This window comes from Cydia pomonella, chromosome 3 (assembly GCF_033807575.1).
Source record: "Cydia pomonella isolate Wapato2018A chromosome 3, ilCydPomo1, whole genome shotgun sequence".
NCBI classification, from domain to species: Eukaryota; Metazoa; Arthropoda; class Insecta; order Lepidoptera; family Tortricidae; genus Cydia; species Cydia pomonella.
Genome location: NC_084705.1, coordinates 32,274,075 through 32,287,359, shown reverse-complemented (window position 1 = coordinate 32,287,359; position 13,285 = coordinate 32,274,075). Strand labels below are relative to the sequence as shown.

At 40.8% G+C, this 13,285-nt stretch overlaps 1 protein-coding gene across 1 annotated transcript in view; it reads right to left on the bottom strand.

The window, feature by feature from the left end:
* Positions 1 to 10,413, bottom strand: part of LOC133516685 (histone-lysine N-methyltransferase 2B) — a 67,859-nt gene extending 57,446 nt beyond the window's left edge. Inside the window, exons 1-3 of the mRNA XM_061849706.1 lie at positions 10,234 to 10,413; positions 9,819 to 9,936; positions 8,331 to 8,494 (exon numbers count right to left, since the gene is read on the bottom strand). Of these exons, the coding sequence (XP_061705690.1) occupies positions 8,331 to 8,494; positions 9,819 to 9,936; positions 10,234 to 10,314 (363 nt within the window). The 5' untranslated portion in view covers positions 10,315 to 10,413. The remainder of the gene's footprint in view (positions 1 to 8,330; positions 8,495 to 9,818; positions 9,937 to 10,233) is intronic.
* Between the last annotated feature and the right edge of the window lie 2,872 nt (positions 10,414 to 13,285).

Sequence of the window (13,285 nt, the reverse complement as noted above, 5' to 3'; positions counted from 1 at the left end):
AGGCAAAAATCTACAGAAGCATTATTCAAGATTACATAATAATAATAAAAATTGGATGTAAGGAGCTTGTAGAGTGTAGGCAAGCACGTGATGGGTCTGTAGTTCTTTGCTTCCGTGGCACTACCGGACTTATAGAGCAGGAAGGTGACACCAGTTGTTAAGGAAGGTGGAAGAGAACCAAGCTCGAGGGCTTGTTGAAATTGTGCTGCCAAGCGTGAGTGCGAGCATCGGAACCATTTTAGCCAGAAGTTGTGCAATCCATCCGGCCCAGGGCTTTTCCAGTTCTGAGCCGTGCGGATGGCACAACTTACGTCATCGGGGCTGATGGTGATTGCCCCCATAGGTTCGATGGACTCGCACTCACGCTCGACAACACTCATCCAACCCCCCTCGGTGTGTTCGACAGGCACTGACCAGATGCTACGCCAGAAATCAGTCATGGCAGTAGCATCTGGCGACCGCGTGTCGGACGCACGAAGGTTGGTTTCCTCCCACTTTCGGTATACCTTCCTTTGATCACTCTGAAAAAGACGATTCTGCTGGAATCGATCCACACGCTTTCTGTAGCGGCGAATACGGTTTGCCCATGCATACACTTTCTGCTTAAGAAAGTCGATGCGCTCCGTGAGATTGGCAATATAGTCGCGGGGCTCAATGCCCGTCCCCGCGAACGCCTGATTCACAAAGCGCTTTACTCGGGGGCGGTGGTTGCCCCCCCTGAAGCAGATCAGCTTTGCAATGAGAGTCCTAAACGAGTTGATACGTCGCTCGATCCGTATTTGCCATGCGGGGGCACCTCCGGCGGTCCTAGGTGCACGTTCAGCGTCCGAAAACTTGACTCGTGCAACACGGCACGCCGCGATGGCTCCGCAATACATGATCGCGTGCGTATCATCTAAATCTTTACTAGTCCGCAGATATGGCTCTAGTAAAGCGTTTAGGGCTCCCATTAGCGCTAGATTGCGTCTATTCATAGGCAAACGTGGTAATCGTGGCCTAGTGTTGGGTGTGGACCGATACTGCATAATCACCTCTTCCAGAGTCCTCCTCAGTTGCTCATTGGCTGTACTACTCGCACTCTGCGCGAACTGCTCCTCCTCGCCGGCACTGAGATCCACCCGCGGCGCCCTCGGTGCCTGGTCGGGTGCCGGCACCGGATCTGGCGACGTGGCGGGCGGGTCTCGCGCCGAGGTGGAGGTTGAGCGAGCAGAAAGAGCCTCCAGGCGGAGCCGATCAAGTGTAGAGTCATCCAACCGCTTACGCCGCTGGATGACTCGCACCTGATCCGATAATCGTTGCGCAGTCACTTCGATGGTCGGTTCAAGAGCCTGAAACAGAGGCAGAATCCGGACACGATACGCGCATAGGTTAGTTCCTCCCTCTGTAGCCCCATAGTAGGCGCGCATGACGTTCTCATTCATGGATTGAGACCATCGCATGCGACGCACTACACCACCGGCAGCGGGAGCCGTGGGCGGGGCAGGATGTCCCGCAGGCCCCAAGCGTGCCGGCAGCGGTGGCCGCCCTCGTCGCGCAGGTGGTCGTGGCGGCGGCGGCGGCGGCCCGCACTCGTCGCTCGACTCGCTGGTGTCGGGCGCGGTGGCGAATTCATCGCCCGACGACGATTGCGAGGAGACACACGAGGCGGGCGAGGGTGGTAGGCGTGCGTTGGATGTGGTAGACGCTATTTGAGGTCGTGTTTTGCTTCTGGTTTGCATTTTCTTTACTTAGCTTTGTCGTACATGTTGAACACATTTTTACTTGTCAGAGTATAACCCGTATATACGTAACAGTATGGAGTAATCATGGGTTATATTTTTCATAAAATGGATGTAAAAAGCAACACGTAAATACACAATCAAGAAAATATTTAAAGAGAATTTACAAAAACACGACTGACGTTGACAGCGTCATTTTTTTTTTTTTTTTTTTTTTTTTTTTTTTTTTTTTTTTTTTTTTTTTTTTTTTTTTTTTTTTTTTTTTTTTTAAGAACTACAGACCCATCACGTGCTTGCCTACACTCTACAAGCTCCTTACATCCATTTTGAGATCAAAAATAAACGCGCATATTGTCGCTAACAACATTTTGGCCTCCGCTCAAAATGGATGTAGGGTTGGGTCCCGTGGTACTAAAGAGCTCCTCCTCATAGACATGACCATTTGCCAAAAAATCCGGCGGAATAAGGGGGCCCTCTCTGCTGCTTGGATTGACTACAAGAAGGCCTATGATTCGGTGCCTCACTCATGGCTGGGGAGGGTCTTAGAGCTGTATAAAGTTGATACAGCTTTAAGAGCCTTCTTAAGCGCGTGTATGAGGCAGTGGACCACAGTCCTTCGTCAACCAGGAGGTGGGGATGACCGCCCTGGCCCGCAGGATTTTATAAGGATTGAGCGAGGAATATTCCAGGGTGATAGTCTGAGTCCCCTGTGGTTCTGCCTAGCTCTGAATCCCCTCAGCACCCTGCTAAAGGATTCGGGACTAGGTTGCCGGCTTCGGAGAGAGGGTGAAGTCATTTCTCACCTTCTGTACATGGATGATCTCAAATTATTTGCACCAAATAGCCAAGACTTGTTGGAGCTACTGAAAACCACCGAAGTTTTCAGTAGTGCCATCAACATGGAGTTTGGTGTCGATAAATGTGCGGTTATGCATGTACAGCGGGGGAAGGTTGTAAATTCAACAAATTTACAACTTTCTGAGACAATGTCTTTCAGATCTATCTCTGAATCAGAAACCTACAAATACCTTGGTATGACACAGTCGTTGGGTATTGAGGACGAGGGTATTAGACAGTCGGTGAAGGAGCGCTTTTTTCAGTCGGCTCACAAAAGTCCTTAACAGTCTTTTGTCAGGAGGCAACAAAGTGCGCGCCTTCAACGCCTGGGTAATGCCCCTACTCACATACTCCTTTGGCATACTAAGGTGGACTCAGACCGAGCTGGACGCCCTGGATCGGAGGGTCCGACTACTGCTAACCACACACCGTATGCTACACCCACGCTCGTCAGTTATGAGATTGTACATCTCACGGAAGTGTGGAGGTCGCGGCTTCCTAAACGCCAAAGATCTCCACAACCGCGAGGTGTGCAATCTCAGGAATTATTTCCTTAACAACGAGTGTGGGATGCATCGTGATGTGGTGGCAGTAGATAGGAACCTCACGCCGCTCTCCTTGGCAAACGAGAACTGGCGCAAACCTGTGGTACTAAGTACTGCGGATCGCAAGGCGGCATGGGAGAGTAAGGTGCTACACGGGCGGTTCTACAAGGCCCTCACGGGACCCGACGTAGACCTGCTCGCGTCGGTGAACTGGTTACGATTCGGGGACCTCTTCGGAGAAACCGAAGGTTTTGCCTGTGCAATTGCGGACGAAGTGATGATGACGAACAACTATCGGAAATATATCCTGAAGGACGGTACGGTCGACATTTGTCGGGCATGCCGCCGTCCCGGAGAGTCACTCAGGCATATCATTTCCGGTTGTTCTCATCTTGCTAACGGCGAGTACTTGCACAGACATAATCTCGTAGCCAGGATTATTCACCAGCAACTTGCTCTTCTATACGGCCTTGTGGACCGCGAAGTACCGTACTACAAGTACTCACCTGCGTCAGTTCTCGAAAATGGTCGTGCCACGCTCTATTGGGATCGATCTATTATTACCGACAGGACTATTGTAGCCAATAAGCCTGACATCGTGATAATAGATCGATCGCAACGCCGGGCCGTGCTCGTCGACATCACCATCCCCCATGATGAGAATCTCGTGAAAGCCGAGAAGGACAAGTCCAGTAAGTACCTAGACTTGGCTCACGAGATAACCGCCATGTGGGATGTTGATTCGACGATCATTGTCCCGATAGTCGTTTCAGCGAACGGTCTCATAGCGAAGAGTCTCGACCAACACCTTGAGAGACTCTCGCTAGGTGGTTGGATCAAGGGTCAGATGCAGAAGGCGGTGATCTTGGACACGGCGCGGATAGTCCGCCGGTTCCTCTCTCTGCGGCCCTGACCACCGGCAGCTTGGGCCCTGCCCCGCTGCTGGCGGCACCCTAGGTTAGGTTTTTTATAATGTGTTTATATATATTTTGTATTGTTTTGTGAGTGTTTTTATATTTTACTTTTATATTCATATTATAAATGACCTAGCCTAAGACCAAAAATAAATAAAGGAAATAAAAATTACAAATTATGGAATTTGTAATTACTTAATAACAGTTAAGAGACCATTATAGGTTGTGAATTTTCTAGTAAATTTTTAAAGTGACCATAATTTTTGAAGAACATGAGATAGATTTTTTTTTGTATTTTTCTGATAACTGTTATAACTTGGTCTATCATCCATTCACGGCTTGACGTCGATTTCTGGGACACCCTGTATATATATATATATATGCATATAAGATTATTTTATTGATTTATACATTGGAAATACTAGAAGGAAGATAATAATTAGACCCCGGTAAATTTAAGTTACATTTTCAAAGATTTCAATACGAACTTCATTTAATTGTGCCCAAAATTTCCGTTTTTTCTAAGCAATTCGTAACTCCATACAAAACAGCTTTCAGTTAAAAATAAAAAAACTATTTCCATTAATTAAAAAAAAAATTGATGGCCATAAGTAGCATTGAAATATCCCTCACAACAGTATAAATATTTTTTTTATCGCATGAGTAGAGCCGGAGCAACTAACAACTTTTGGATCAGCCCTCGTATGTAAGTGATTAAGTAGCATAATCGGTGTGTAAGTTGCCTAAGGTGCAATGTCTGTTTGTCAGACAGGCTACTGACAAACGGAATTAGAAAAAGATGGGGGGAGGCCTTTGCCCAACAATGGGATTCTTTGTAATACCTTTGTGTCTGTTTGTCAGACAGGCTACTGACAAACGGAATTAGAAAAAGATGGGGGGAGGCCTTTGCCCAACAATGGGATTCTTTGTAATACCTTTGTGTCTGTTTGTCAGACAGGCTACTGACAAACGGAATTAGAAAAAGATGGGGGGAGGCCTTTGCCCAACAATGGGATTCTTTGTAATACCTTTGTGTCTGTTTGTCAGACAGGCTACTGACAAACGGAATTAGAAAAAGATGGGGGGAGGCCTTTGCCCAACAATGGGATTCTTTGTAATACCTTTGTATTACTAGGCTAAATAAAAAAAAAAAAAAATACACACTAAATAGGTAAAAATAACACAATAATACTTAAAGTTTGTAATTAAAGAAGACATAGACTATATTTTCCGAAATAAATAAATAATATTTATGTTCTTCTCTTACTCTCACTGAGCTTAAGCGAAAGTGAGATGGAAGGATAAAAAAAGTAAGCACTGAATTCCCTTAAACATAATATTGCTGATTTTTAGAAATAATTTTCATATGATTAGCTTTTATGCAAAATTATATTATAATTTTTTAGTGCAGTTTAGAGCTATATTCATGATTTTTTTTCTATCGAGTGAAAGTCAAAATCTCAGGATTTGAATCGCTGAAGTCTCTAGAGAAAGGCCTCAAGCTTGTTATTAAATTTATGGCAGCCATATTGTGATCAAAAAAGCGCTACGACTTTTTAGGGTTCCGTAGCCAAATGGCAAAAAACGGAACCCGTATCGTCATGTGTGTCTGTCTGTCCGTCCGTATGTCACAGCCACTTTTTTCCGAAATTATAAGAATTACTGTTGAAACTCGGTAAGTAGATGTATTCTGTGAAATTCGCATTAAGATTTTCACACAAAAATAGAAAAAAAAAACAATAAATTTTGGGGGTTCCTCATACTTAGAATTGAAACTCAAAATTTTATCAAACCCATACGTGTGGGGTATCTATGGATATATATGATGTACATTACCATGCAAACTTCCACCGAAAATTGGTTTGAACGAGATCTAGTAGTAGTTTTTTTTTTAATACGTCATAAATGGTACGGAACCCTTCATGGGCGAGTCCGACTCACACTTGGCCGCTTTTTTTAATCCGTTTTCTGAACCTACTAATACCTTACCTACACTACCTTAAAATAGTAAATTACATCTAGCTTTCTCAAAATGTTTTAACTAAAATGCGAATAAAATTTGTGAGATAATATGGGTCCTAAATGCGTAAACTGTCCTAATATTAATATCAACCAGCTAGCTAGAAAAGTAATAGAAAGAACTGCTACTTAATGATAAATAAATTAGGTGACGTTCCGTGCCTGAAGGGTCCACCTGGAGCATAAGGACCCTTTAGGAATGGAATGCCAAGGATATTTTACATCAAAAGATACTATTGCTACATAGTACATTACGATACAAGTGCGAAAAATAGGATATTCGAAACGAGTGGCGATAAATTAAAACACGACCGAAGGGAGTGTTTTAAATCGACACGAGTTGCGAATTACCTATTCGCACATGTATCGTACAACGTTTTACAGTACATATGGCCCTTTAAATGTTCGACGCAGTAACGTAATATGCTAATTTTCGCACTAGTGCTATAAGGTAGCACCATATGTACTGTAAAATAATATACAGTGTGCAAAATAATAGCAGTACATAATTTATTAATTTATTATACTTAGTGGCGTAGCGTGAACTAATCTAACCGTGGTCGAAACCACATCTGCGAGACCCTTTTCAATGTGTTTCCCCAAGGTAATAAAAAGGTGCCAACTTGCAGGCCCCCCTAATTGCGAGGCCGTAGGCAAGGCCCCACCCGCCCACGCCTAGCTACGCCACTGATTATACTACTGAACTACATTACATTCTATAGACTTTAATACATTTTTAAAGTTTACCACATCGTCATCGTCACTGAGAAGTAAAATGTGCTGATTTAAAGACTCCAGGGGTTTTCTCTGCACAAGAAATTGATTTAATCATTATGATGAACCCTTCGTCTAGGTTCACACTGCGTTAATTTTTCCTTAACCATATACGGGAATGTATCAAATACCAGTGACAGCAAAATTTCTATGGCAGAGAACGTGGGGACCTGATTGAGACATACAAAATTCTAACCCAACACTATGACCTCAACGATTTTCATGAGATGCTAGAGCGCAATAACAACAACCGTCTGAGAGGTCAGTATAAGGTGGTGTCTCGCAGATCCTACAATAATCCTCATAGACACTTCTTTAGCAACAGAGTGGTCAAAGCTTGGAACAAACTCCCAGAGGATATAGTATCACCCTAAAGTGTCAATGAGTTTAAGAATAAATTAGATGCGCACAATGCAAATTCTACTCAACACCTTATTGATGGTTTTGGATACAGGCATTATCAGTTATTTCAACTGCCTGCCTGCTTTGCAAATAATAATAATAATAATTATTATTATTATCGTATGGCGTTATCCTCGTTATAGGCATTTTACATTATAGTTCTTATATCAGAAATCTATATCTAAGTTTAATAGCCAATCCCTGGCACCCGCTGTAAGCTCATAGAGTTCTTCAACTCTTCCAGCATACCGTCTCCGAGGACACTCCTCTACTATATGCGCAATTGTTGCGTTCACGGCGTCTATACAGTATACGGGAAAAATTAACACTAACCTTGTTGATGATACTGACCAACTGTAGCCTATGATCTAGCATTTTTGTATATCAGAGCACTGGGGAACTAATTTTTGGGACTCAACTTTCTAGCAAGAGAGAGAAGCTAAACATGGTTCCCCAGTGGGACACCAGACAAGCCAATATTCTTTCCTGGCAGCAGCAGGAGTACGGCATACCTCCAGACATGTGCATAATGGCGTCTGACATACCAAGGGTTAAATGTGATTGCAAATAATATTATATACTTCCTCCAGCAAGATTAGAACTTGCGGTTCTGGAATACCACCTCGCCTTATTATTAATTATGAAACTTAATCATGTATAAATAAGTTTTAAAATTACCTATTTCGAGGAGGGCATTGTTGTTTTATAAATAATAATGTGTAAAATGGGGAAAGTTTAAATTACCATCTCCTGTACTGTACCAATTCAAAGCTTATTCCTTTTTTTACACTTCGGTTGCCTAACATGACCACATAAGTGCATGCCTACATTATAACATCAAATAATGTTACCTGTTTGGTAATATTCTTCTGAGCCTTACAAAAACCTAATAAATTACTATAAATACTATCATGATGTCCCTGTCACACAATGTTGTATAACATTTTATAACAGCCAATGTGGTAGGACCATTGTCAGAGGCGATTCTCATGGGTCTTTTCTCCTGCCCAGGGTTGGACATGCCGTCCACATGCTCCTTGCTCCACTTCTACGTGCCATCCTAGGACTTTTGGATTTCTTTGGGAGAGTTTTCATCTGGTATGAATGTTTGTAATACTTACCTGTTTGCTGATATTATTCTGAGCCTTAACAGAGGCATTTCTCTTGGGTCTCTTCTCCTGCTCAGGGCTAGACATGCCCTCAACCTGCTCCTTGCTCCGCTTGCTGGAGAGCCGCTTCTCCGAGCCATCCTTGGACTTCCCGACTTCTTTAGGAGTGTTTTCATCTGGAATTAATGTACCTTCTTAGGTTGGTTGATATATATAATTATTATTATTCATTAGCAGTGATGTATTAACACCACTGTTGCGAATGCAACTTATTGTTATAAAACAATATTCCCAATGCAGTAGCTAAACGCAGCCATCGGGCTCAGATAGATTCGGAGGCTTTTCAAAAGCACCAATAGGAGCGCTCCACATATTTTGTATCGCGGCCAATTAGAAGCACCTAAATTTAAACCACCTTTTGTACCGATTAAATATTGACTATCATTCTTTCATCATCCTCCATACTATCAACACCCACTTTCTACATTTAACCGTTTTGGCAAGAACCCGTGTAAACCAGTACCTTTTGGAAGATTATACCTAACACTTCATTATAAATTGAAGTTTTATTTGAGTCATCAAGATCCTGACCTACACGCTGCTACACCACCATAAATTGAATGTGTGACATATTTCTGTGAGCTTTTAGTATAGCACAATTCTCAGAAACTTATTGTACAAGTTTTTTATCATCATTATCATAAAAAGATATATCATTTTAAAAAATACTAGTGGTCAATGTCACAAATGGCTAAAAATTTGAATGAAAAAAAGACATTTCTTTTTCCATTAATAATTTAAAAAGTTAGTCCCAATATTCCACACAGCAAAAGCTTTATTGAGGGCTCTGACCTAGCTGAGTGTAGCATCAAAATGTTAATAATTTCTTCCTATAACATAGAAACATTGATTCCAATGTTGGCTCTTGACCCTGGTAGATTAATAAGTCTTTGTGTTTTCTTATAGCTTCAAAGTTTGAGTGTACAAAAGGAGGAAACAAATGTAATCAAACTCATCAGGTCAAACAACTAAAAAAAAACTATCTTATTGAGTATTAAAGATTGATCGAGAGACAACCTGTCTGGCCTAGTGGATAGTGACCCTGCCTTTGAAGCTGATGGTCCTGGGCTTGAATCCCGGCAAGGGCATCTATTTGAGTGATGAGCACAGATATTTGTTCCTGAGTCATAGGTGTTTTCTACGTATTTAAGTATTTGTATATTACATATATTGTTGTCTAAGTACTCACAACACAAGCCTCGAGCTTACTCTGGGACTTAGTCAATCTGTGTAAGAATGACTATTAATTTAATTTAATTTATTTATTGAGAAGTTCTACAGCGTTTACAATGAATAATATACAAAAAACATGAGTACTTATAAGCATAGCCAATAACAGAACTCCCTGGAATTTACACAAAATAAAATATCATCTGTGAGTAGACTTGTGACTTAAAAAAAAAGATAGGAATTGGACAAAATCTCGTTAAAATGGCGTACCTTCGGCCTCATTTATGCTCATGAGCGTGTTCACCAGAGCCTTCTTCTGATTTTGGTCCCGTTTCCCGCGTCCATTTTGATATTCTTCAGCAAACTTCTCTAAAGAGTCGAAAGCAACCTGCAAACCACATCAATGTAATCACTAACACTGTATTCCACTCCGTAATTAAACATATTATTGAGATTTTAGGCGGAAAGGCGTCACGAAAAGAAAGTTTGAAATTTAAGTTTTGATTCGAGATTTCTATAGTTGTAATGCATTTTAGAGTTAATATAGAGCATTTTTTCTGAAATAGAAGAACTAAATGTGTTATAAAAAGGCACTTTCAATTAAAAATCGCGTCAAAAACGGTCGAATAAGTACACGGCAAGCCACCATTTTCACAACGTATTTTTGAACACTTCATCGCTGTACCTGTATGTCTTCGTTTAGGGAGCGAACATAACTGTTAGATATTTCATTAAGTTTACACAGTATTTCATCAAAAACGGACATAATTGTAATAAAAAATACACTTCAATATATGTTTCACAAATTGATAAACGACCTAAAACACTACACAATCGAAAACCGTTTGAAATTGAAATGTTAAGTTCAATGTTGCCATGTCGTTACTGTCGCCACATGTAAATCGGATGCGTTCCAAAATATTACGTTTCCTGTTATTTATTTTGCATAAAAAAAGGAAAATATTTTGAAATGAAAACCAATAATCTAATTGTTATTATACTTTTGAATTAAAATCATAATAATAAGTACTGAAAGAAGGCCAGCTAATTAAATTTTGAAATGCATACGAAACATTAGTATGTTTTTCTAATGTATTGAGTTGGGGCAAAAGTAGTGATAGTGGTGATAAGTTATTCTCTTTGGTTGAGGCACTTGTGTAAACGATAGCATAAAAAAATGTGCGCTTCCGGTTTCTTGGCGCTGGGCGGCTACCGGGAAAATCGAAATTCGTCAATTGCGGGCATTTTTCTCTGTCACTCTAATTACGTCTTAGTGAGAGTAAAAGAGAAAGATCCCCGCAATTTGCGAATTTCGGTTTTCGCGGTAGGCCCCCTGTTTCGTGTAGGCAGTGGGGCGACATTCCCCCTTTCGGGCATTCTTGCCTCCGTCCGGCTCAGGACGGATTTCGCGGTAGGTAGCCCCCCAGGTATAAATAAAGTATATTAGTGCGATAGAGAGACAGATAGTGTTTCGTTGTCTTGGCGTATAAGATTGGCATGATGGCTATGCACCCATGGCGCCTAGCCAACATGACAATCGTTTGCGCATGTTAGTGCGATAGAAAGAAAGATAGTGTTTCGTTGTCGTATCGTAAACGATTGGCATGTTGGCCACACACTTGCTTGGTGCCTAGCCAAAATACCAATCGTTTGCGTATTTAACCCTGTAAATAATATAACCCTGTTTTCGGCAAAAAAATGAAGAAAACTCGGAAGGTATTTTATCAATTTTTTCAAATGAATCTTCGATTGTTAATCATTCCAGCCCCTCGTACGAGATATGTTGAATCAAATTGTAGTCATTCATGTAGCAAATGATTCTTGTTTACTGCAAAATTGAGAACCGAAACGCCACTTCTCACTGCAAAATTTGGAAAAGACTCCCAAGAAAACTCATTAAAAAAGAGGTTTAAAAGAGAAAATGAAAATTTTAACTGTTGGAGCCCCTAGTTTAGGAAATGATTATTTAAGTACGTTATCAGTTTTTAAATAAATACTAATAGTTACGTAGTAATCTTGAATGAGGAAGGAAGCATTTTACAAAATACGCTCGTCTGTAGGAATAAGGCCTCTTAACAAGTGTACTCCTTGAGTTCGATCACATTTTTTTTATGGTAGTGGAGGCAAACGAGCAGACGGATCACCTGATGGTAAGCAATTACCGCCGCCCATGGACACCACACATACTGTTGAGTTTTCTAACATTATTCAGACCGGTTAAAAGTTGTTTAGTTTTAAAGTAAACCTCGCCTCATCCAAGACTTTTCAAACTAAATCAATAGTTCTAAGCCCTCTTCTACTAGTAAATACGCTCGATGAAGGTACTATGATTTTATATTTTTTTTCTTAAAGATCCAAGTGCTTCATTTATTGCTCTCTGAAAAGTTCTTGGCCCATTGGAAACATCAAAAGCCTAATATATATGCCATTCATGGACACTATGATCTGGAGTCACAAATGCACATTTTATAATTGACTGCTCTTCAATGGGTAGGTATAGTCTAAACTAAAATCTTAGTTGTGAGTTTAATAATCATAAGTAACAAAAATAAAAAGGGGCCAAGTGCGAGTCGGACTCGCCCATGAAGGGTTCCGTACTATTTATGACGTATTATAAAAAAACTACTTACTAGATCTGGTTCAAACCAATTTTCGGTGGAAGTTTGCTAGGTAATGTATATCATATATTTTTTTTAGATTTTTCATTCTGTTATTTTAGAAGTTACAGGGGGGGGGGGACACATTTTTTCACTTTGGAAGTGTCTCTCGCGCAAACTATGCAGTTTAGAAAAAAATGATATTAGAAACCTAAATATCATTTTTGAAGACCTATCCATAGATACCCCACACGTATGGGTTTGATGAAAAAAAATTTTTTGAGTTTCAGTTCTAAGTATGGGGAACCCCCAAAATTTATTGTTTTTTTTCTATTTTTGTGTAAACATCATAATGCGGTTCATAGAATACATCTACTTACCAAGTTTGAACAGTATAGCTCTTATAGTTTCGGAAAAAAGTGGCTGTGACATAACCGGACAGACAGACGGACATGACGAATCTATAAGGGTTTCGTTTTTTGCCATTTGGCTACGGAACCCTAAAAACCGCATATCAATAGATTCAAAAATTCAACCTTAGGTATCAAAATCAAAATGAGTCCAGTAACAAAATGAATGAACAGAAATGATGAATCCAAGTAGATACGCCCCAATCACCATACAAAACCAGTGAGAGCCCAATTCTCATACAAAGTGTTTGAAGAAAAACCGGGCAATCCGTACCATTATTTATAAAAACGGCAAAAAAAATATTTTGTTGTATGTTTGTTGTATGGGAGCCCCCCTTAAATAATTATTTTATTCTGTTTTTAGTATTTGTTCTTATAGCGGCAACAGAAATACATCATCTGTGAAAATTTCAACTGTCTAGCTATCACGGTTCATGAGATACAGCCTGGTGACAGACGGACGGACGGACAGCGAAGTCTCAGTCCCGGTCCCGTTTGACGCTTTGGGTACGGAACCCTAAAAATGGGCCGTATACTTTTCAGGTTATTCCTATCGTAAAGAAAATTTGTGCATATTATCAGAAAGAGTTAAAAAAAATCGGCCAAGAGCATGTCGGGCCACGCTCAGTATAGGGTTCCGTAGTTACTCTTCCGTCACAACAAGCTAAACTGGAGATTAAAGTATAGTAAATTGTTAACCAAGGGATGAAACGGTACCTTTCACCCGAGT